The 25,466-nt window shown below is 37.2% G+C and overlaps 2 protein-coding genes across 2 annotated transcripts in view; one reads left to right on the forward strand and one right to left on the reverse strand.

Annotated features, from left to right (window-relative positions):
• LOC125229037 (thyrostimulin beta-5 subunit-like) overlaps positions 1-6,911 on the forward strand; it is a 56,473-nt gene extending 49,562 nt beyond the window's left edge. Inside the window, exon 5 of the mRNA XM_048133821.1 lies at positions 6,625-6,911. The gene's annotated coding sequence lies outside the window, so the exon portion shown is untranslated. The remainder of the gene's footprint in view (positions 1-6,624) is intronic.
• A 4,358-nt stretch (positions 6,912-11,269) lies between these two features.
• LOC125225691 overlaps positions 11,270-25,466 on the reverse strand; it is a 112,381-nt gene continuing 98,184 nt past the window's right edge. Inside the window, exons 5-7 of the mRNA XM_048129521.1 lie at positions 20,597-20,716; positions 16,197-16,341; positions 11,270-11,608 (exon numbers count right to left, since the gene is read on the reverse strand). Of these exons, the coding sequence (XP_047985478.1) occupies positions 11,526-11,608; positions 16,197-16,341; positions 20,597-20,716 (348 nt within the window). The 3' untranslated portion in view covers positions 11,270-11,525. The remainder of the gene's footprint in view (positions 11,609-16,196; positions 16,342-20,596; positions 20,717-25,466) is intronic.

The raw sequence follows: 25,466 nt of genomic DNA on the forward strand, positions 1-25,466 counted from the left end.
TTTTCTTCGTATATGTGTCGTGTTGTGAGTGTAAAATGAGATGCCATACCAGAATTATAGACGGTCAAGCAAATCTTGTCACTAAACGGCGGCAAATTTGAAAATTGTAGGAGCGAATGTTTAGGTACCGCCCATGGAAAATTTAAATTGCCTTTGTGACGAGATCGGCTTGACCGGCTATAATGACTGTGTAAGCACGGTTTGATAACGGAGAGCGCAGTGGTGAAGTGAAACGTTCCGAACCCAGTGCGCTCTCACAACGGAAAAGAGGGTGAAACGCCGGAGTGGGTTTAGTGGGTAGGGCCGTTTCTCCCCTTCTCGCCAGGAGAAGGGAAAGCAACGGCGAGTCCCACACAGCGTGCGCAACAGCATTCCCACTCCGTCAAAAAAAAAAGGCACGGTTTGATATCGCTTTAAAAACTCCTTCCATCCGATTAAGAACTCGTTCCCACTTGTCGAATGCCTTTTCGAGCAGGCTATCGCCAATGGAAATAAAAAAGTTACTTGAAATTCATTGAAGTGAAATCCTTTAGTAGGTATTAACATTTCATTATCAGGACTCAGAAATCTGTTGGAAACTAAACAATGAAAAATAATTGTGTATTGTGTTTTTTTTTATATCAAGATAGCTATAGAAATGCTACTGTAGTACTCGTAGTACCTCAACCAACTAATAATTTTCTGTCTGTGCCACAACAAAGATTCTTTTGTTGTGTAGGTACAAACACGTTTAAATTGCGTCGTTTTATTTGAACACAAACAAATAAGAATACTTATACCTATGTACAATAGGTTGTGTTCAAATAAAACACCGCTAAATAGTCACAGGGGCGATTTAAGAAAACGGTGTATCCAATTGTCAGTAAATTGAATTCTTTAAAGGTTTTATGCTTACTTGACGACTGACGTATCAAAAGTAACATTATGTAACTTTTCTTACACAATTTTTATGAATACACATTTGAAATATTATGTAATCTTTAATTATTAATTATAGTACCTATATCCATACCAATATTTATTATAAATGGAAAAGTGTGTGTGTCTGTTTGTTTGTCCGTCCTTCACGGCAAAATGGAGCGAGTTGCTACTTTTTGTCTCTTTTTAACGCGAGCGAAGCCGCGGGCAAAAGCTAGTGTACCTATAAAAAGGAAAATAATAGTTTCCTATTAGTAAACACTTCAGGCCATTACGAGTGCGTAGGAAAACTGCCGCTTATATCATCACGAAGATCGCAACGGAGCCACTCTGTTACGTCTTAACCCAAATCAATTCTTTATTTTGTTTTGTTTTTCGACTTTGTTTGTTTCATCGACTCGACTTGGTCCATTCATATGCCATTTGATGAGTTGATAACAAATGCCAGTGTAACTCAAACATCAAATGAACCGATCATCAACCAATGAAAACATTGGGTAATACATGAAAATGTTCTCAATGGCAAAACTTGCATGCGAATTTTCTCACGATTTCTACTAATTTAGGGAAGTTTTGAGAATATTCTGCAACTTGTATATTGCTAGTGTAAACGAGTCTTACTGAAAATAACGCGTTTTTAAAATTACAATATTTTCAGAGACAATGTGGATGACCCAATCAAATTTGACCAGTTGGGTGAAATAATACCTACCGAGAAAATTGAAACACGAATGTAATAAAATAAAAAGGTTGAACTCGAAATACAAAGGGATTGAATGTAATATTTTAAGAAAAAAGTATTTAGGTGATAAAAGTATTTATGATGGTGAGGAGTGTTAGCGTCGGCATCACACATGCATGTAACATAACATAACATTGCTGATATTTTGAAAGGGGTGCACTTGACGCTTTGTCTCATATGCTAAGGGCCGGTTGCATCAAACCGTCTGTCACCGTCAAAGCGTTTGTTAAATTGTATTGTATGGAAAGTTCCATAGACATCTATGGCGTGACGATGATGTGTCTGTCAAATGTGGTTGATGCAACTGGCCCTTATGCTACAGTCATAAAACCGAAAACAGCAATAATAATATCCTTCTCAACCTGTTCACTCAGCTCTTAATAAAATGGTACTTTAAAACAAGAACTGAAGCTTCAAAATGTACTCATTTGTGTAGTATACTCAACCAATAGGTACCTATAGTATATATTTAACAGATCACAATAGAATAAAAACAACTCACAGTAGCAGTGACAGTCTGGCAGTAGCTTCCAGTAACAGTCTGGTAACCATAAAATAAGCAGTTTTAGCGCATTCCACATTATTGAAAACAAACTAAAGCATGGGTGCCTTAACCGCAGCCCGTTTCACAGCATTCAACTCTATTTACATGTTTCATGATTGCAAGAAAATCATGCAAAAAAAAACAAATATACGCTACATGAAAATCGTACCTGTCAGATAGGTTAAGCTGTTGACTACATTTCTGACGTGACAAAAAAATTGTACTCGTGATAAAAAATTGGGTTTTGGGCTTTTCAAAGTTAATTTCGGTAAGTGCTTAAAGGGTTACCCTTTTTAACTTGAATTAAGAAAAAGTGGAAACCCTGCCTATATTTTTACCGTAATCTAAAAATGAGTTATTCTTTAGTGCGTTTCAGTATTAATTTTACAAATCCATAGACACCAGAATTTTTTGTGACCGGAAAAGGTAGCAACTTCCCTATATTCCATGAGTATTCCTGCAATCGCTGAATATCTTAATGGCCCTTATTTTCTTTTGAGTAGTCAGCAATTCCCGTCAACTTTGTACAATGACACGTCAGCAAATTTTAATTGATCCTATTTTGTTACCAACATTTAGTAATATAATTCGACTTTCGTAAGATATATACAGGATAATTGTTATAATTAAGAAAATATAGATACTAGAGAACCTTAATGACGAAATAAAACTTAATAAAATCTCAATTCATCAACAAAATCTTGGTAACAAAATAGGAATTAATAAAAACAAATTTAACTTTTCCCTTAATTTTTGTACAAACTTTTCGAGAACTGCTGTAGTATACTTTTTATCAAGAATTCAAATTCTTCACCCCGAAATTCACATGGTCAAATTAAAAAAACAACAAAAATCGGCTGGAAACCGAAGGAAAAGCTTTTTTCACTACATCTGTACATGGTTCTAACTTCATTTTATAGTTTTAGTAGTAGTAGTAATCACTAATCACTTTATTGTGTACAACAGATTTATATACAGTTTACAGGAACAGGTTACAATTTTATCATAAAAACTGATGAATTGCTCAATGGAAACTTTCAATTTTGACCGTGATTAACCTTGTCATGGGTTCAAACTCAAAGGGCAAGCATTAAAAAATAAAAACTGTATAATTATACTTTAAGCCATAAAAAGGCCTCCTAGAATAACAAATATCCTACAAATAACATTTTTCAGATGCGGAAAAGTAACAGCAAAGCAAAAATTTGTCAAGCGCAACTCTTGAATAATATAACTAAGTGTACCAAAGAGTAATAAAGCGTGCTAGAAAATAATCAAGCGAGCCGTGTTTTCATAATATTGGACTTCAACCAAGGCCTGTTAACTCTCTTAGTAAGATAAGACCCCTTGTAATGCGCATGTAGTAATCGGTGGTTCGGCCGTGTATACCAGGAATAATTTTTTTTTCCTGTTACTTAAGTCCGGCCTCCTGGCTTGAACTAATAACCTCCTTGTGCAACCTATTTCTAGCTTTCTGGCCACTGATATTTTGATTGTCGCTGTGTATTTCTTTTCATGTGAAAATTATAATAGGAGTTCACAGTAAATCAGTAAATTCCACATTATTACACAATACAGTGTGTCAATGGTTGTTGAAGATTCGCTTCGCTGAGGAAAAGTGTCATGCTAATCTAGCTAGAACTATAACTGTGAAGTAAATAGTAAATTAGCAATTGGAAGATCCATGGGAGATGTAGTTAAGCTTTCATGTGAAACATGTATTAGTGTTGCGGAAAGTTCTATTTCGTTATTTGTATTATAACCAGTGATCGGAACTATGGGAGCAAAACTTTAACAAAACTTACAGCTAGGGAACAAATCAAATTATTTTATTGAATATTTTTCGATTTGTTCTTTTTTCAAGTAGTCACACTACTATATATAAATTATAAATTTAAATAGATATCATACACGAAAGAAACGACGGGGCCCACTGGTAGCCGAGCCGGGAATCGAAGCCGGGTCTTCAGCTTACGCGGCTAACGTCCTCACCACTAGAACACCCGCCCGCCCCGCGGCCACCAGAGGGCCCTGTCGTTTTTTCTTTCGTGTATGATATCTATTTAAATTTATAATTTTTAACAAAACTTGCTAAGTGGACATTTTAGAGTACTTACAACCATTAACATATTAATATCCTTGTAATAATGTATTAGAAATCTTGGATTCAGGTATAGAATCAAATTGAACACTGATCTGAAAATAATAATCTTGGGTTATTTTAAATTTATGTCAGCTCTAAGGTTTTATTAAAGTTTTGCTCCCATAGTTCCGATCACTGATTATAACGTTCGGTGCTTCGGTGTATGTCTAAAATATGTACTTATGAATAATAAAATATGTAAACATAAATAATATGCCTTTTATTTCATTACAGCAAAAACTAAAGTAACCCACAAATTATGTTTATCGATAGAATTAGTGGCGGAACTAGGGGCGGATCCAGCTTCGTGTCCAGGGGGGTCACGTGGTCTATTTGTATGGCCAACCTAGGCTTCCGAGGGGGGGGGGGGGGTCATGACATGGATCCATACTTACCTTACTCTCTCATACGTATCCTTACTTCCCCAAAAACACCTTGGCCATAGGAAGCGTTAGAGTAATATACCGTGTAGTACTGTGTTCAATGAAATCAATAACTCAGTCGTGCAGAAAAGCTACTTAGGTACACGGCGCATAAGAACAAACAAAGTGTACGTGGAGCAGGGTATTTGTGAACCGAGTCGCAAAATCTACTTAACACTTCGCAACTCGTTTGCAACCAATTAATGCTAGGTACCTTTTCGAGATATACATATATACCCAAACCTTCTAAGATCCTGAGAATTTTGGGATGTGTGTTGTACATAGTATAATATACGTGGGTATATAAATTATACATATATTATTATAATTAAAACAGTTAAATATCAAATAACTTAGGACGCTGTTTTGCTAAACTAAGTTTTTGGAAATTGATTTACATTTTTATAGGAAACATATTTTCTAAAATAAGTTTAAATAGGTATGGGTAAACCTAGGGCTTTATACTCGTATCTACCAAGTGAGCAATTCCTATTACAAGATCCAAGTTGGCTGTAAGTATACCTCTTAGTTTAGCTAACAGGTTTTAAAAGTCAACTCCCATCCGGAACAAAGCATGCATTATAACACTTTAAGTTCTCGCGCTTTGTACACATATTTAAAGTCACACACAGGTCGAACGCGATTAATTAACGCGACCACGGCCAGTGCAACCTGGCCGAAACGTTGGGAAAAAAGGTAAAAATAATGTTAATTAATCGCGTTCGACCTGTGTGTGACTTTAAATAAAGCATGCATTTTGCCATGGACGTAGCTTATGGTCCAAGGTGTCCAAGGTCCAAGAAAGCTAGATGTGGCAGAGATTGAATGTATATTTAAGCTTGCAATATATTTCTAATTCTCAAAAAGGAACAGTATACAGTGTGTAAGCCTTATACGGGTGATAAATTATGCCAGACATTATAATTCATTAGTGTTATCATTAATTAAGAGGTGTTTAAGTTAGTACTCATTTTCTCCACATAGTTAATTTAAAAGAATCTTATAAGGAGTGTCTTTTCAAAAGGACTTATTTCTATAAGTAAGTCAACAGAGGTTATTTTTATCTATGTCTTCCTAGAGAAATAACCCTTGTTGCTTCCTAGAAATAAGTCCTTTTGAAAAGACACTCCTCTCATCAGGGTGCGTAGCCGAATGGTACAAATGCTCACGAAACGAAACGCTAGTAGATATCTATCTCTATCGCTCTTGCGTATTGGCGTGACAGAGCCAGACTTTCGCGGCGTTTCGTTTTCGTTTCGCGTCGGAGAAATGCCATTCGGCTACGGGGCCAGTAATGGTTACAATGACAGGTAATGACATCACATACGCTCACGATCGTTTAACGCGAATGTGTTTGCTATGCATTGCTGGCCGAATTATTTTGTATGGAGAAAATGTTAATTGTAATTCTAAGTAAAACTTATCTCATTACATTTCCTATGTCCTATACTAACCACCACACTACCACACCACACCGAATTACTGATTAGATTAAGGTACACACTGTATAATGGCTACTTAATATTCATCAGGCACATGTTACTGAATTTGTAAACACTTCTCCATAAATACACCCGCCTCCAGCGCAACATTTATCCCATCGGATCGAGTTGTGACAAGTGAATAAAAGTTTTGTTCGGCCAAAATAAACTTAGAGCCGCTTGCAACACCCGCTTAACTCAAGGTTAGTGGGCTGTCAACTGTCAATCCATATAAAATGGTGGGTTAACCTCGGGTTAACCCTCCATTTTCAGTGGTGCAAGTGACCCTTATATGTATACTTTTGACAAACATGCGTTTCATTAAAAATTTGAAATATACACATTATTTTATCCTATTTCTATTTTGTTTACAGCTAGAAGTAGCAATGCACAAGAGAAGTTTCCAAAATGGCGAATGTTCACATAGCGAGTACCTACATAACTGCAACTTGTACCTACATAGAACTAGAAACTGCGATAGGAATACCATAATTTGAAGTAGTATGCTTGTTTGTAATCTATACAGGGTCTAATTATACGCACCCTTTAAACTGACCAACATTTGTTCAGCGACTTTTATAAGTAAGTTGTATTTTAATTTTTAGCATAGTGTAAAGTTTATTTTAACATGCAATGACATCTAAACTGCTGACGGCGTATCCTGATGGAAATATCAAATTTTTATGAAAAGGGCAAATCTTAAGATTTAATTTTGATAACTTATTGAATATAATTGACATCGCTTGCGGAGTATATAAGCTATGTTTCAATTATTTGCTCGTAGTACAGGTCTCAGCGGTAGATAGATGTTTTTAGATAACATATGTGGATAGCAACATTGACTTTTCCTTCCTTATAAAACTGTATTAAGAAATAAAAACCCCTACTAAACGATACAACACACTTCGAATAGATCTAAAAATTTCCCAGGAAACCTCATAAAATATTCCCTAGACAAGTCCAGACCGCTGTCCCTAAATGTTGTATTTTTAGTGGCAAATGTAGATCGTAAACTATTTTCGTAAGAGCATCCCCCAAGACATTCCTATCCCCTTGCAAATGCTCGCGGGCCATGTCGCATTGCGGGAGGGGGCCCGCCGGTGCAATCCATAAGCTGCAACGGACACCGCAAAACGTACACTAACTTTTTTCCTGACCCGTAGGAATTAAACAAATGGCTTTGAACCAGTCGTGTCCTCGTATCGTAGGTATATTTTTACCCAAATATTTGTTGCATACAGATGCCTTTTAAGATTTGTGGTCTTAATACCCTACGCCATGGAGTCGATCAGCTATATGTATAAAATAATTTTTAAGAAAAAAAAACCGTCGCCTTTCGGGTTCTGGTGAAAGCTACTTGCGAATGTTGGATTATGTAGAAATGTGTAAGTATTTTTTAAAACTGCTTTTAATGCTTTAATTATTAGATGGCAACACAAATGAATATACGTATAACGTTAAGGTTTGAGGAGTTTCCTCAATTCCTCATGAATCCGATTATATTATAAGAAACCGAAGCTTGACAAACTTTGACTTGAAAACTCAATATGCTTAACAAACATAACTAAATAAATGTCACTGTTCTGAACTTAAATGCATGCTTTTCTTACAAATATACCAAAGTTACTATGAGTGTGCCATTCAGATTTGAGGAGTTCGGTTCTGACTATCATCAGCAGTTCCACTGCACCAAATGTCACTGTTCTGGACGTAAGTGCATGCTGTTCTTATAAAAATACCAAAGTCACTATAAGCGTGCCGTTCAGATTTGAGGAGTTCGGTTCTGACCATTATCAGCAGTTCCACTGTACCAAATGTCACTATTCTAGACGTAAGCGCATGCTGTTCTTATAAAAATGGCAAAGTCACTATAAGCGTGCCGTTCAGATTTGAGAAATTTGGTTCTGGCCATCATCAGCAGTTCCAATGCACCAAATGTCACTGTTCTGGATGAAAGTGCATGCTGTTCTTATAAAAATACCAAAGTCACTATAAGCGTGCCGTTCAGATTTGAGGAGTTCGGTTCTGTCCATCATCAGCAATTCCACTGCACCAAATGTCACTGTTCTGGACGAAAGTGCATGCTGTTCTTATAAAAATACCAAAGTCACTATAAGCGTGCCGTTCAGATTTGAAGAGTTCCGTTCTGGCCATCATCAGCAGTTCCACTGCACTAAATGTCACTGTTCCGTACTGCATGCTGTTCCTTTAAAAACACAAAAATCACCATATGTATGCCTTTCAGATTCGAGGAGTTCCCTCGATTTCTCCAGGATCCCATCATCAGAACTGGGTTCTGAGAAAAATGGGACCAATCTGTATGCATATACATTCAATCAAAAAAAAATTTCAAAATCGGTCCAGTAACGACGGAGATATCGAGGAACAAACATAAAAAAAATAAAAAAAAACATACAGACGACTTGATAACCGTCCTTTTTGAGAGATATGAGGCGACGGTTAAAAATAATATAAATTTAAATATGACGAATTCCAAAAGGTATGATGTCACCTGACCCTGGATACTGAAAAAAAGGAAACTACAATGCATCCAGTGAATTTAATTTCTGTTCACCATTTTACCTCCTTTTGTAATTTAATAGGTATACTCAGCGGTTAAAACTATGTATAAAATGTTTCCTGGAAATGTAATTTAAAACTTAAACCTTAAATATTTGATAGCTCAGTCCACTATTGATCTTAAAGAACCAGCTAACTTTCTTAAATATTATTTCAACTGGTGGCCTGATTCGCTGGCTTCCGTATATTATACCTCGGTAATAGGGGAGCTCTAAGCCGACTTATAAATTGCTTTTGGTAATTTAATATATCGTAACGTCGGAACTGTAGGGGTTCGCCGCGCTGTAAAACATTTTAGCAAAGATTCTGTGAGAATCTGTAAAATGGCAGAAGGTACTTAGCGGTTACTAGCGATGATACATACCTACGTGTGTGAAAGGAATTTTACAACATATTACAATTTCTTTGGGGAAGAAAGAGGGTATAGGACCAGGAATTGGGGTTTTCATAACAGACGTGGAAAGCAATAATAAATACTTAAAAGAAGCCTAAATATTTTAACCACGTTTTTCTAAGGCTAAAAGAGAAGAAATAATATGAGTTTAAATGACGTGAGTAACCTACCTTCAGCCGTCAAACACTCATGAATCTCGTGATAGAGGCTCTGTCTACTATTACCCCGTTGTGTGTCTTACTACTATTCTATTTTGTCATGTTACTCCGCGTTTCCAGTTCACACTATGTCATGATTTCTTATTTGCGTGTTAATTAATCGTAAAATCCTATAACCTAGTTTAAAATTCAAATAAGGTTATAAAATACTTTTCATATTCAAGCTATTTAGGGCAAAATACTTTAAATTACAGTAAGTCAGTAAAAATTCAAGCACTAAAGCGCCTCGTCAAGTACTTTAAGTTTAAGTTAGATGGCAAATACCTACGTCGACTTTGTTACAGAATTATGCTAAACCACAATATGGTGCTCTCACATTGGCTGTATAAAACGTTATTACAACGTGTTAGGTGTATTTTATAATGTTTTAGCTTTCACACATTATAACAGACAATGTGGGAGCACGTTGGCTACGTAGCGAAACGAAACGATCTCTGTCGCACTATGTATAGCGATAGAGACAGAAAACGACAAAACGATATTTTTATTATAGAGTTCGCTTTGTTTCGTTACTGCAGCGCAAGTGCTGGTTATCATGCATACGCCCACTCTTGTAATACCGCTGTATCCACCCCAACGTCACAATCGCTTACACTCCGTATCGTATTGCAGTTCTCTCTATCGCTCTTCCGTACTGGCGCGGCGCGACAGAGCCCCAGGATTATACTTTTGACTAGAGGCAATGCAATTAATAGTTATTTGTTATACAAGGGGGCAAAGTTGTATTTTAACACCGAGTGTGGAATTGAAAAACGAGCAAGTGAAAGGATTCTATAGTTGAACCACGAGCGAAGCGAGTGGTTCGAGAATAGAATCCTGAACTTGCGAGTTTTTTAACACACGAGAAGTAAAACACATTTGCACCCGAGTGTAACACAAAACTTTTCCCCTCACTATAGCGAGGAAACTACAACGCAAAAAATGCGCTTATCACTGCTTCCAGTAGTTCCACAGGTGGTAAGTCATCTTTGTTACTAGATTCACCTACTTTTATCAATTTTAAAGCAGTTAATTTGACTTTATTCAAGGTCAAATTACTTTACCCACTAGTGGATAAAATGCGTTTTTACCCGCTGGTATTAAAGAACAAAACACGTGTTTCCGAGCTAGTGAGGGGAAAAATATTTTGACACTTTTGACGTTTCGATTCAGTTCAGAGCATGATGTCGTTGAATTTTCCTACGAACAGGGGGCCGATTTTTGAGTCTCACTGCGTTCGAATTCAGAAAATTGTCACTGAAAATAATAGGCAATTCACCATTTTCAACCGGTATTTTAGTGACAGTGAGACTCAAAAATCGGCTCCCAGGTCTAAAGGCAGTCCGAGTTGCGGCGCAGGTGGTGTTTATAGCACAACTTGCCCCAAGCGGGCCTCGAACTAACTCCAACTAATAAATCACCACGACTTTTCACTGATACAATTCTTTCTCAATGTTTGTATGTTAATACAGGCAAAGTTTCGAGGTACACTGATCACGGCTTACTCGTGATATATTGTTGTAATTTTGGGATAAATCAATCATAGCGCACAGTACCTAGATATTTGAAATAATTACGTAAGTAATGAATTGCATTAACCACTGAAAATATTGACACTGTTGCAGACTTGCGAGTATATGGAAATTCAATAATGTGCCAAAAATATGATGATTGATGAGTTATGTTATGATGAGTGTTTTCGATGAACCATGACGTTGTAATATGATAAGTACATACATATTAGAGTTTGTTCTAAATTAACAAACTATTGAAAATATGCGCAGAAATACGCAGCAAAAAAGTACTTAGGGTCATGCGTATAAATATAAAATGCGCAACTTATATGGGTTGTATTATTTAATTTTAACAGATTTCTACTTAACAACATGTACCTTAGAAACTAAACTTAAACTAGAAGAGAATAATGACAGTGTATTTCATTTGATGAAATACATAAATTCGGGTTGGCACAACTACTAATTCTTAACAACAGCGGAAATAGAGATTTGTCAGTCAGAACACGATTTAGGTAGGATAAATTTGAATTTAGTAGAAAACTGTATTTCATTGTCATTACATTGTCTACCTAGATTCCTTGTGATGCTTATCTTAACACTGTTGGAAGAAGTAGTGTGACCAACGGGACTATCCGGGCCGCTGAGCTGGACATGACGGTTGGACTAGCATCTGAAAAAAAAAACCTCTTTGAATAAAACGGGTTCATAAACGCGTCCCATACGCCGTAGACTAGAAAAACACGAAATATATGTGCTGAATTACCAAGCAGACTCTCAAATCGTAATTAAAATTCAATTACATTAAATTTCTATCAGCTAGACACTGACGTCGACTTAAAGTATTTAGTTTGGTTTGATAAATCTACTTTCCTAATAGTTTCATTGGGTAAAGATTTAAGAAATATCGTTTTGAATGAGCAGCGATCTTATTTGTTTTTTTTTTTTAAGAATTCACAAATCACATAAACAAGTAAATCGTTTGTGATTTATATCCTACACCTTTTTTTATTTAACAAGTCGGCTAAAGCGCAAACAGCTTCCGTAAAATACGTAAACCCTTGCATCACATCAAAGGTGTTGATAGACCTCTTCCGTGAGAATTATCCCGACAAAACAAATGAATTTGCAATTTCCAGCACACAAAAGGCTTCACGCCTAACCGCTACGATATTTCAAGCGCATATCGCCCGCTCGCTGAACAAACAGCCCGCGAATCGTGACCGGTATACAAATTCAACAGCCACTAGTGAAAACGCTCGACGGAAAAAATACTAAACAATTTCACGTTTTAGATACAACCGAATATATAGGCGAAATCTACGGAGTGTGCAGTTTTTAACTAACGAAATTTTTTGTTAATGGTTTGTCACCGATATCGGTAGTTGTTTATTCTAGTGAAATTGCTAGGCTGCGTAATTAGTTTTGAATTAAATAAAAAGAAGAAAAAACTTCCAATGGTGTATTCAACCGTTCGTATTGCTTAAGTTGGTTGCCGGCTAACTGAAAATTTAATTTGTTAAAAAGGCATTTGGTGGAGGATACTTTTTTATTTTTAACATTATAACTCTATCGAATCCAAGATTTTAGTAGGTATGAAATATTAGAATACTATTTTAATTGAAATAATGGATTATCATCGATGACCATACTATGACAAAGGTAATTTAAATTTAATTAAATAGTTTTGTAATTGTTGCTAGCAATGAAGTTGATGCAAGTCATACAAAAATGCACGCACGTTTTTTCATTCCGAATTAACTAATATCATAATTTTGCCTTACACGAATTTGTATTTCTGTATAAAATCTCATGTAGGTATATGTTTTTTAGGGATTTAGATAGTCCGCATCGACGTATTGAAACAGCGTATAGTTTCGTAGTCTCTTTGTGTAGAAATATTTAAACTTGCAACGTTTACAGTATAAAACCAGAATATCGCCCACTATCTGCTCCAAATCGTAATTGAATCTGTATCTTATGGCATTCTGAGCCGCAAGCCACTCAGAGATAAGCTTTATTACATCGTAAGTGTGTAATAGTGACAACAACACGGGAAACAACTCTACTATTTCAGTTATATAGCACAAAGTATTATCTTTCATGTAACAACATCGGTAAAGGCAAACGTGGCAGTTTCGCCGTGTATGGAAAGACTGATAAAGACATTTCTCCATTACTCTTTCCAAACAGAGTCTAAGGATGTGAAACAAAACTAAGTGAGTGAATGGAAATACTTATCTTGATACGTCAAATTAGGATAGGTAGGTACACACTCAGAATCAAATATTTGATGTTATACCTATAAAACATCCGTCCATTCCTAACAATGGACTGTTTTATAGGTATATTTGGTCACTTTATTGTTTTCAAACATACTCTCTGTGATGACGCCACATACTGGCTTTGTGTGGATACGCTTACTACAAAAGTGATAATCAATGCTACAAGTGCGTAAGTACAGATCAATACAAATTGCGCAATAAATAATTCAATATAAGACAAGCTTCACAAGACACGCATATTTGTGTGTAGATACTGAAGGTATCGCACATGTATGGAAATAATGGATCAACGACAGTGTAGAGCACTTTAGCCCTGTCATAGATGTCACAGTATACTCGATATTTGACTCCCAGCGGCATATTCTCATCGAAGCGGTGTTCTCAATTCAAAATGACAGGGATCTAATGGCCTCACATGCCTCACATGTTGCATGCCCATTGCCCGTTGTCAAGAAGAATTTCCCGAGGGGCTTTGGCTGGGCCATGGTAAAACTGCGCCTAGTAGAAAATTGTTTTTGAGTACAGATGGCGCTTTTTTACACACAAGTGCGAGAAGTGGTTCATTCTTGACAGATGGAAACTTCGGAGGGCCATCTGTACCTACTGAAAAATATCATACGATACACGTGCGAAAAGAAAATTCGTAACTCGTTTGATTTAAAATAATCCGTTCAGTCGTGTTTTAATTTATCGCCACTCGTTTCGAACTTCCTCTTTATCGCACTTGTATCGTAATGTACTATTTCATGTCAAAGCCGTAAGGTATACATGTCAAAGAGGGACAGTGCATGTGTTAAAGTGACTCCCTAATAAGTATTCAAGTTGTTGTAATTACATTACATAAAACATAAATATACTTTTTACTCGTCTACGGTGACCGCTTAACATGCATGCCGTATGCTTGTTTGTCACAGAGGTGGTGTTATAATACCTTGTGTCCATGTTACTACGAAATATACCTAAGCTTGACTTAATAACCACGTTTTCTGAACCGAAAACATAATATCATATGTAATATACATAATAAACATACCTATTTTAGAAATAACGCATAAATAAACGCAACTAACATACATCTGCGGCCAAATACTATGGCTTAACTTAAATTCGGTTACCATTTTGGTTGTTATTTATACAAGTTCTTCAAGAATGGAACATTCACTGTTGAATTGTGTTTTAGTACAGAATATTTGTCTGTAAGATAATTTGTTCCATTGTTTGATTGATCGATGTATAGGAATACCGGGAATAGGGGAAAATGTATTTTGATTCCATTTAACGAGCACAAAGCTCGATCTTGTATCATTAGGCATTATTTATCTTGTTGGAGTTCAATGTCCTACTACTATGGAACAAAAATTACCATCAATAAAATTTCAATCATTCTAAACCGGAAACCTTAAGGAACAGTTGCTTTTCTTTAGTTTTCTTTGATTTTAAAACAAAAAAAAACTACTGAAAAAAACACAAGCTATGCCAAGCAAGTTCATTTGGGACTATCTAGTCAATAAATAAATAGCGTAAAGCGCACTCAACACTCACGCGCGTACCGCGGCGCGATGCCGCAAAAGCGAGTGTTAATTAGATACGCAGAAAGAATCCACACTCGCGTTCGCAGCATCGCGGCGCGATACGCGCGTGAGTGTGAAGGGCGCTTCAGTAGCATTACCATGAGTTGCTATCGAAAACATACATTACGTTACTACGCTCGCTAGCGTCTAAACGCGGTTCGAATAGATTTCTATACAACTGGTACCATGAGTCAATCACTCGCTTACTATACTCGCTAACGTAAGCTCGATCCATCGTGTAGTTAACGTTTCGATAGGGATTGGCCTTGGAGTGGCGCGCCTAACTTCACATTAGAACCCTATCTCTTTTTCACTACACTGAAACAACGGAATAGGACGATATTTAAAAAATGTAAACATAACCCTGCTAATTTAAAACGTCATGAAACAGTATTATTATGTTAAGTGTTAGCGGGTTCTTGTATTAGTATTGGTTAGTTTGCCAATCAAGTAAAAATATTATTTATTGAAGTAAGCTTATAATGGTACAATGAACAATATTGTTTTTTAAAAACTACTTACATTAAATTAATAAAATAATGTCAATCAATGTTCAACAGTTCTCAACTTAAGTTTATTTTGAGTGAGTGTTTGAGTGCTGAAGTATCCGATGCGTCCTCCGGCTGCTTACTGCTGTTCTGTGATCTTGTGTTTCTTATCGTGAACTAAAATGCGTACCAGTATTTCACAGTTTCGACTACTAGTCGACTTTATGCAAAAGTAAGTACATATCTACTTTAAATAGGCATTTCAATTATGTATATAATTACTTTAAACTATAGGTACTACAGTCGCCCTAGTTTATTATGATGAAATATTTTAGTTTCAAGTGGCTAACAAAGTATTCTATATGTTTATTCTATTCTATTCTATTATATTTTAAGTACCCTTTGCCTTTGTATTAACAGGCACAATGATGACCTCTGCGAGTCAAGTGACCTTAGCTTCTCATATTCGGCTTATTTTTTTGTTTACGTCATATACCTAGGCAATCTTCGCTAGCATATCCCAAATAATGCCTTTTTGACATTATTTCCATAAATAATGATAAGAAAATATACTTTAACGCGAGTTCTAATAAGATTTCACGCTCCAAAATGCCAGTGAAATAGATTACTACAGTCGATAACGTATTGCTCGATAGCGTATGTCAAAAATGTGAGTCATGGTACCGATTTCTATAGGCAGCCGTTACAAACGTAGTCGCTAGCGAGCTAAGTAAAATACCTATCGAAAAGTAATCGCTAGCGTTGAACTCATACTGCCGATTTTTAGTTCCACGAGTGACCGCCGACGGCGCTGTACTATTCTCCATAGAAATCTTTTACGCAGACGCTAGCGAGTATCGACTGCGTAAACTCATGGTAATGATACAGATGCCTCCAATATATAAAAGTCTACTTACTAGGTTTAGGCTGCCGATGCACGGAGTAGATCTTAGCTTGCCGCACCTCGGGGCCACTGGTCGTAGTCGTCCGTATTCGTTCTTCTTCTGCACTCTTCTCGATGCTCTTCAAATATATGGAGTATATGATGGCAGTACACCGGACCTGCGTTGTAAAATATTATAATTATATTAACTGACAACATGCCCGTGCCCAATTCGAACTTTAGACTACGAAATATTGACTAAGGATCGGATATATGTCAGTGACAATTGTGTCTTAACAGAACAAAAATCATTTTTGACACGGATTATGAAACATTCCTATAATATTTAAGAAGTTGAGCCACCGTATAAATTGTTTACGGTTAGGTTCTAAAGCATTAAATAAAGTTCATCGATCCCTGGCTTGTACAAACAAACTGCCATCCACCTTATTGAACCCCTTCCTCACTTGAGGGATGATTTCCCTTTTGAAATGACATTCTGACTCTAAACTGCCTGCCAAGATGTATTTTTTTTTCGACTAAATTAGCATTGTCATGATATACCATTGTATAATTTGATAATTATGACTTTATAAGGATTATAATGCTCACCGGAAAACGGGTATCGGTTTTCGACTCAAACTCTTGTGAAAAAATCTCGTTCAATCAACTTTGTGAATGAGTAATAGCTTTTTAAAGCAGACTATACATTTTTACTTAATATCACGTATAGCTTTATTTTTCCAGGAAAAAAATAAGGTATGCATGGACACCGGACAAAGCGAATTTTAGAAATATAAAACCTAGCCGGAGCATCCTTATCCCGTTGTACTGTTAGAGATAAAGTGGACTGTTAATTACATTCCGACTATTTAGTTCTTCCCTTTAGGTTTGTTGGAAAATTGTAGTGCTTTTCATACTTTAATAATGTTTTCAAAACTATTAATGCAGTTAATTCGAAACCTAATTTAAAATGCGCTTAATAGAACAAACAAATCACTTATTTAACGCACTACCATACTTTTGTAATATTTATATTTATATCTAGACATCACTAACCCTTGTTCACAAAAACTTACGGTCTTAACTACAGTATATTTCATACAATTCTCTCTTAAGTCAATATGACAGAAGAACACAAACGACCTATTCAGGGAGCTAGAGATAAGGAGGAAAGTCTGTCGAAGTAGAACAGTCGCAAAAATGACCGGCTGAGGCCTTGTAATTGCAGTTACAAATCTCTCCGCTTGGAGCGCATGTCTCGCTCAATGATCAGCGATGTGAGATGACATTAGACGTTCTTTTCTCTAGGCTGATTTCGTCAGACTGAGCAAGTCAAGACGTAGTCCCGTGGTAGTGCGCTGGCTTCGTACGCAGATGTTCTCGGGTTCGATTCTGACAGCGATCTTTTTGCTTTTTGTTTTTTTTATACATTAATTTTGTTTTTGTGTATTTTATTTGTGTTTATTTATTGTTTTATTCATACAAATGTTAAATTAAGCCCTTTTACATTGTTTGCCCCATCTTAGGATTCTTCGGTAATGTTGTAAGTCTTGCGAATGAAATTTCGTAAAGTTGTAACAAAACAAAATAATATTTTTGGACATTAAAAAAATAAAATAATTCAAGAAAAATTAGTAGAAAAAAATAAAAAAGGTCTCATCAAGATTTGAAAGAGATTGTCAAACCCTTATGCACCTGCGATTGCAGCGCCACCTATCTTTTCTGTTATATGTGCACTTCTGATACTTAAAGCTTTCGCTCCTTATATTTCTAATCTCAATAGACCTATTAGTTAATTCAGACTTGAAAAGCGTTTATGAATAACGCTATAAGGAAAATGGCATTTTAAATGAATATTGCATGTTTTTAAATCAATATGGTATTTTAAATTAATTTTTCGTTTTTTTTTGTTTAACTTTCAAAAAATAACCATTCACAACAATAAACGTCCTCCATCCCCGACACGCACAGCCACTAGTTTATGCTCGCGTTTCAGTTGAGTGACAGTGATGAAATAAACCAGTGTGCGTACCCGAATGCACAAACGCTCACGATTATATCTCTTTCGTAAATATCTATCTCTATCGCTCTTGCTTATTTACGCGACAGAGCCAGACTTCCTTTCTGCGGCGTTACGGTGGCGTTTCGCGTCGCAGAAATGCCATTCGTCTACGGAGCCTGGACACCTACCCGACTTCAGAATCGCTTACGCTTCGTAAGTAGCTAGGTCTCCCTGTAGCTGTAGCTGTAGCATGCGCGGATCCAGGGGGGGGGGCATGGGGGTCATGACCCCCCCTGGAGCCTAGGTTGGCCATACAAATAGACCACGTGACCCCCCCCTGGGGCCCCGGGCCTTTACCGCGTGACCACCCCCTGGGCACGAAGCTGGATCCGCGCTTGAGCTGTAGCTGTATTGGCAGGGCAGAGCCAGACAGCGTTTCGATCGCGTGAATTGAATACATAGGCTAGGACGGTTGAATACTCGCCATCTTAAACAAATACAATCATTCAGTCTTTTACCTAGACCTACACGATTCAACAACAATTATATTGCTTACAAAGAAAATTCTGTTTCGAATGATTAGTTCTTATTTTTTGGGAGCTAGAATTTTTTTAGAGGAATAAAGACTAAACGCATAATGCTTAAAAGATGTTCTCTTGGTCGTATTCAAAAGAGTTTATAAAACTACTTTTTAGACCCGTCCCTAATGGAAACAGTTTTATTACATTAATCCCATGCCAGGTCTTCGGGGCTTTTAGGTAAGTACCTTACCTACCTACTTATATTTTTAAGAACATTTAAAACGATTCTGGACTCTTATTAATTAACTATAACTCATACAGGTAGGTGTTTAATCAAAGAAAGTCAAACGAATAATGCATTATTCATGCGTTTGTTTAGAGAACCATGGTCCCATTTGTAGGATTCCGTACCTGATGGGTAAAAACGGAACCCTTAAAGGATCACTTTATTGTCCGTTAATCTGTCTATTTTAGTAACACGTGGAGTTATTAGATTAAAATTGAAACAGTATATACACAAATATACGTCGACAGATGGACACTCAAAATGGCAATTCTCGTTTACCTAGAACTGCGAAATTTGACGTGAAATATTACGATTAGGTACAAGTATAACTATAAATCATAGAAAAATTAAATACCTAATATTAGGTTTCACGGAACCCTCGGTGTCTAACTTGTCTGGATGTTGTTTTAATCATCTACTATTCGTTTGGTAGCGACAGCGACTAGAATAACATCCCAAAGCTTCCTTCCGCGCGAATGCACCCGAACGAGAGTGAATAAAAATTTAGCGGTACCTATGCGTCAGACTTACCGAATCATTGGGCCGTATACCATTGTAATCCCAACACATACGCACACAACATATAAGTATGCTCAACGCTAGGAGATGAGGCAATCATTCGATATGGCATTTCTTTTATTTCCTTTGGACAGCGAGAATGCTATCACGAATATTCGCCGCGTTGACGTATACGTTGTCACTTGTCATGTAGCAGGCACATATCGTTTGACATTTAATTCGTACCCTAGTGGACCTATTTAGGTCTCATTTTTGCATTGTGAACCTTAGGTTTTAGTTCAGTGAAGACGTTTTTAACGCATAAATATCGCGATTTTAATATTCGTTTTTACAAGGTGCCTTAATGACAACGAGATCTAATGAGGAGGCCCACTCAAAGGTGCATGGGTGCCACCGCGCCACCCTATTATCACACCTCGGACACTGGCGATCAAATATATGAAAGAGGTTCCTAGCACACAGTCTAAGCTCGTGTAGGTGAACGCGTACTATGCTTGTATGAGTGAAATATGACAGGTCGACTGTTCGCGTTTTTGACAGGCGGTAACTGTGAGGTAACCGAGACTTTCAGCGGGGAGCGGGAGTGGCCATACTGTACGATAGTACTCTTTATTATACTGTGCTATTTAGTCCGTTGCACAGATAATGAATTTGACACGTGAGAGCGATGATGATTTGGGATGGAATGTCAGTGTGCCTCCTCATTAAATCATTTTAAGAATAAGAATAAATATAACCGAACGGTCTCATAACAAAAAGTCTCGACTAACATCTTGAGAGACTCTCCAGGTTCTTGATTCAAGGATCAGATGCAGAAAGCTGTAGTCTTGGACGCTTCCTCTTTATACAGCTTTTTTAGGTTTTTTTATGTGTTTATATGGTATTGTGTATTGTATTATTTTGTAACTGTTTTTATATTATAAATAGCCTAAACTGAGATTGTAAATGAATGCAATACAAGGCTCGTCATATAATTATTAAGAATTAGATTTTACAAATTGGTGCGTCCTCGTGAACGGCACGACTTAAAACTTAGTACTTCATTATTTTGCTATGTTTCGTAAATCAGTTTAATACGAGTAAGGAATAGTTTACTGTCTCACCTTTATCCGTTCGTTGACGAAGTGATGCCGCTGTACTACGAACTGTATCGTGCTGTAGGCGGTCATAAGCTTGCCGTTCTCGGACACATCCACCCGGTGCCACACGTGCTGAGATAGGGCCTGTCAAATGCAACAGAAAAGACAAATTAATTCCATGGCTGGCAGGACTTAAAGAGGCTGGGAAAAGAAAGGTTGCAGGCCAAGTAGATAAAATAGGTCAGATGAAAATAAGGAGGTTACCACGTTTCACGCAAGTTAGATACTAAAACTCTCGCTTTTAGTATCTATGTAACTTGCAATTAAATAAAAAAAATTGAGGCGAGAGAAATTTTCTCGTAAATCACAATTCTCGTAAAACAAAATAAGATACTTTTTACATTGTAAATATTGAACACGTGGAAAAACGACAATGTATTGAATTCACAATACTTATTTCCTAACTTTGACATTTTTTTTCTATATGATGCAACTCATTTTTAATAACAATTTTAATTTTTTTATGTGATACCGCATTTAATTGAGTTTAAAAACGGTCGTGCCTCTCAGATGTGCACCTGTGATGACTTGTTTCTGGGGCCCTTTTCTTAAAACTGTTAACTTTGCTACGGTTGACGGCGAGATAGAATAAAACAAACGAGTTAAATAAAGAACTGGTTTATTCTCGCCGTAACTCCGCGTGAGCACACGAACAAAGGTCGTTAGGTGTGGGTTCGTAAGGCCGATACTGATTTTGCTCCGAGGTCAGGTCCACCACGCAAGTACTCCCCTGAAGCTGCTGGTGTCGTTGCGGGCTGAAGACGGAACGCGCCGAGGGACGTCAGCCGCTCCGCTCCGGATCTGCCGGAACTTGTGTAGAGGTTCCGGAACCGTCGTAACCCGGCCTGGGCTATACTTCCAGCCGTAATATGGCTCCCCAATTGGGGATTTAAACACTAAATACAAACGTTACTTGGTACTAAACGAGCACTAAGACGTATTAGGAATTAAATAAATTTAAAATCACGCCGGCTACATGTATAGTCGCGAGCTTTGAGAAAAGCGAACGTGCGCCGGCGCCGATGTCTCAATCTGTCTGCCCGAGCTGTGAAGCCGCGCGGGAGCGGTGGAGTAAGGCGCGGGGCGGGGAGCGCCACCGGCCGGTTTTACAACGAAGGAATGTCGCGCAAGGTAAAGTGCGCAATGCATAGGTCAGGATCAGGATGCAATTATAACTTAAATATTACGATTTGAATGTATCGCTTTTAATTATTCGTATCTAGTATAAGCAGGTAAGTGTTTCTTATGAATTAATTACGTTTATATTGGAATGTAAGTTAGCTATGAATCAATAAAACTTCTTAATATATATGTAACCTAGGTTACGTAACGTATTTACGTTACAACTTGTAACTTAAAAGTTACAAGTTACAAGCGGATGTCTCTTTCCAACTTGTCATATTTTGACAACCACTTGTAAATTGTAACTGTAGCTTCGAGAAATGGGCCCTTGGTCTCCGAGTAAGCCCGAGAGTTTCACCGATATCTCAAACAAACTTTCCTAATCATAATCAAACTGACTGGCTCACAATGACCTGAGTGTTCTGAGTAGCCAAAAAGCCTTGACTCTTACCAATTTTCAGCATTTCGACCATCAGAGAGACGATTTCTTCACCGTTAAGTTTTTTCACAAGGGGTTAAACAGAGCCGTTTATCTACTGATAACTACCCTCACTCTAACACCCCTCTTTTCATGTCAATGAGTGAAATTAAGCAGCAGCAAGCGGTGGGCATAATAATCTCACAAATCGGTTTAATGGCTTAATCGTTAAACTCTTCCACAGCTTTTCATGGAAAATTATTCGTATTGAATTCAGAGAAAATTTCGCACATTTTCATCAAATAAGTTTCCAATAAGTATTTTCTCTAAAATTCTTGTGGGTAATCCATAAGCAAAACTTTATCCCTTTACCCTTTAAAACTAGTTTTGCTAACTTCATTAATGAAGGCAGCTAGATGTATAATGATGTATAAATGAGTCAGAAATGTATAATGACCAGTAACCACATTGTTAACCTATTTTATCTGATTAATGGTACTAATTCCAGATTGGATTTACGTGCCCAAACAATACCTAAATTATTCAATTACAGCATAGACAATATGTCATAAATTTCGGTTAGATTTAGCACCTGATCAGATTGGCTTGGCGGGCCCTTTATCTAATGACGAAGCCCATCAATGGCTTAGATGGCTTGCCGAGACCACTGTCGAGGCGTACTTCAATGTAGTCGGGACAGGTACCGGAGGCATAATTAAAGACGTCGTGCCTTACTGGCGCAGTTAAAGATGTCATTTCATTTTTAACCGACAAAATTATAAGTTGTAGAGATGGGCCGAATATGGACTATGCCGAATACGAATATTCGGCCGAACATTCGGTTCGGATCTTACCGAACCGAATGTTCGGCCGAATATTTGGTGCGCTATATTTTTAAAGCTGATGTTACAATTTAAAACATTTTTTCTACTCCCGTACTGTTATTCGTGAGTTACAAGGTCGTGCATAGAACTTTAAAACCCTACATAAAAGATGTCAGGACAAGTCTATCTAGTCTATACCCTGAAAACATTTAGTAGCAGTAGCACGATATAGCTGTTACAGTTCAGTAAATACATTGTTACCAACTTAACAAACCAATTCGCAGAGTCGAGACTTCCTTCGTTTTCTGCTGCATTCATTGGCGCCGCGTCGAATCGCATTCAAATGTATGAGAACTCGATTCAACTCGGCTCGATTCGTCTTAGTGGCCAGGCTTCAAAGAACCATACCATAGACAGTTTTATTTTCATGTTTGCACTCAAAAGGCCGGCAACAGACAACCTTAAAAATCTTAAAAATTCATAATCTTCAATCAAACTGACACTGACAGATCTGTCAGTGTCAGTTTGCATACAATTTTTTTTAAGATTATGAAAATTAAGACTGGTCTGTTGCCGGCCAAACTGCATATTCAAAATGGTAGGCGGTCCACCTAGATAACTAAGATGACTGAAAGTAGGTATTTGTTGAATTTATAATTTTCTTTCAAAATAAGTGCTTGGTCGTAGAAAAAGTATTGTATGCAACGGTGTTTAACTGAGTCAAAAAATGCTCGTGGCGTCTTTATTAACAATTTTCGGCTTCGCCTCAAATTGTTACCCACGCCACTCACCTTTTTTGACCTCTTTTAACCACCAGTTGCATAAAATACTATAAACGAATGGTACTTAATGAATACATAATGTTACTAGTCGCGCCGCGTGAAAATCTCCCTCTTCGAATCTATTGTCAAGACCGTGCTTCTCTTCGGCTGTGAGACATGGAGAGTGACAAAGGGGCTGACGCACAAACTTCAAGTGTTTGTCAATAAGTCCCTCCGGTCGATCCTCCGTATCTTCTGGCCGAAAACTATAAGGAATGAGAATCTGTGGAGTATGTGCCGACAACCTCCGATCGCCCAGGAAGTGGCTCAGCGGAAATGGAGATGGATCGGTCATACCCTTCGAAGAGGAGCTACCAACAGCGCCAGTATCGCGTTTGAGTGGCGGCCTCAAGGAGGAAAGAGGGCCCGCAAACGCCCCGTACACACCTGGAGGCGGAGCGTTGAGAACGAGCTGAGGGAATATGGACTGAGCTGGAACGAGGCCAAGGCGGTGGCTCAAGATAGAAAGGCGTGGAAGGATCTTGTGGAGGCCCTATGCACCTATGGGGTGCCTTAGGACATACAACAACAACAACAATGTTACTAGTGTTACTACGCCTACTCCTACTACTGTTCTTATCAATAGATGGATACTTAAAATTTTGATTTTTCTTGACCTGTATTTTTGTTATAAAATACAAAGTGTTAAATAGATATTGTTAAGCATATATTTAGCTCTATTTCCTTGGAATGCTGAAACATGGTGGCATTATCCGATGAATTACGAAAAAACATACGTTATTTAACACTGTGTTTATTCGGTTAATATTCGGTAATGTAACCGAACTATTCGGCCGAATACAAACATTGGCAAAGTTGCCGAATATGCTGAATACCGAATATTTACCGAATATTCGGCCCATCTCTAATAAGTTTTAAATCTTTGGGAAAAATACAAAATACAAAAAATACAAAATCATTTATTCAGCAAATAGGCCACGGGGGCACTTTTACATGTCAACATTACAGAGTATTCATTAAAGTTAAACAAATGAAATTAATAGAAATATTAACTAAAAATATTAATCATAAGCAAAGTTATAAAGGAAATAGTACATTGCTGGAATCAGCGAGTGTAAAGAAAGTATTATAAGTCATTCATCATCATCATCATATGTATGTTTCAAAGTACCTATATGTTTTATTGTAGTTGTTATTAGTTGCACCGCTTAAAATCTCTGCTTTGCCTAAAGTTGACAGGTAGAGAATACCTTAATATAGCATTAAGTATGGCTTTTGTACTGTAAGGGTTTTCTTTTGAGCAATAAGGGGTTAATTTAATACTTAAATAAATCAAACATGCCCATTTTTTTCCACAATTATTTGCTATGTGATATTATGGTGAAGCAGTAAACAATCGCAACAAAACCGTAAATCCATAATTAGGTAAGATTAGGGTTTTTTTCTAAAATAGAGGTCGAAGACCTGCGGGCGAAGGACAGTCGCGTGATATAGCTCAGTGTCACTTTTCGCTGTTTGTCTGTCTGTCTGTCCCTATCTTCCCTCTTCAAAACGATGCGGTGGATTTTTATGCGCTTTCTTTTAATACATAGAGAAAAGTTTATATAATAAAGTACATTAGGCTAATCCCGAATGACAGAAATGCTCTGGTAATTCCGAAAGGGGAACTTGATATGATAGAAATAATG

The sequence above is a fragment of the Leguminivora glycinivorella genome, chromosome 1 (genome assembly GCF_023078275.1).
Source record: "Leguminivora glycinivorella isolate SPB_JAAS2020 chromosome 1, LegGlyc_1.1, whole genome shotgun sequence".
Taxonomy (NCBI): domain Eukaryota; kingdom Metazoa; phylum Arthropoda; class Insecta; order Lepidoptera; family Tortricidae; genus Leguminivora; species Leguminivora glycinivorella.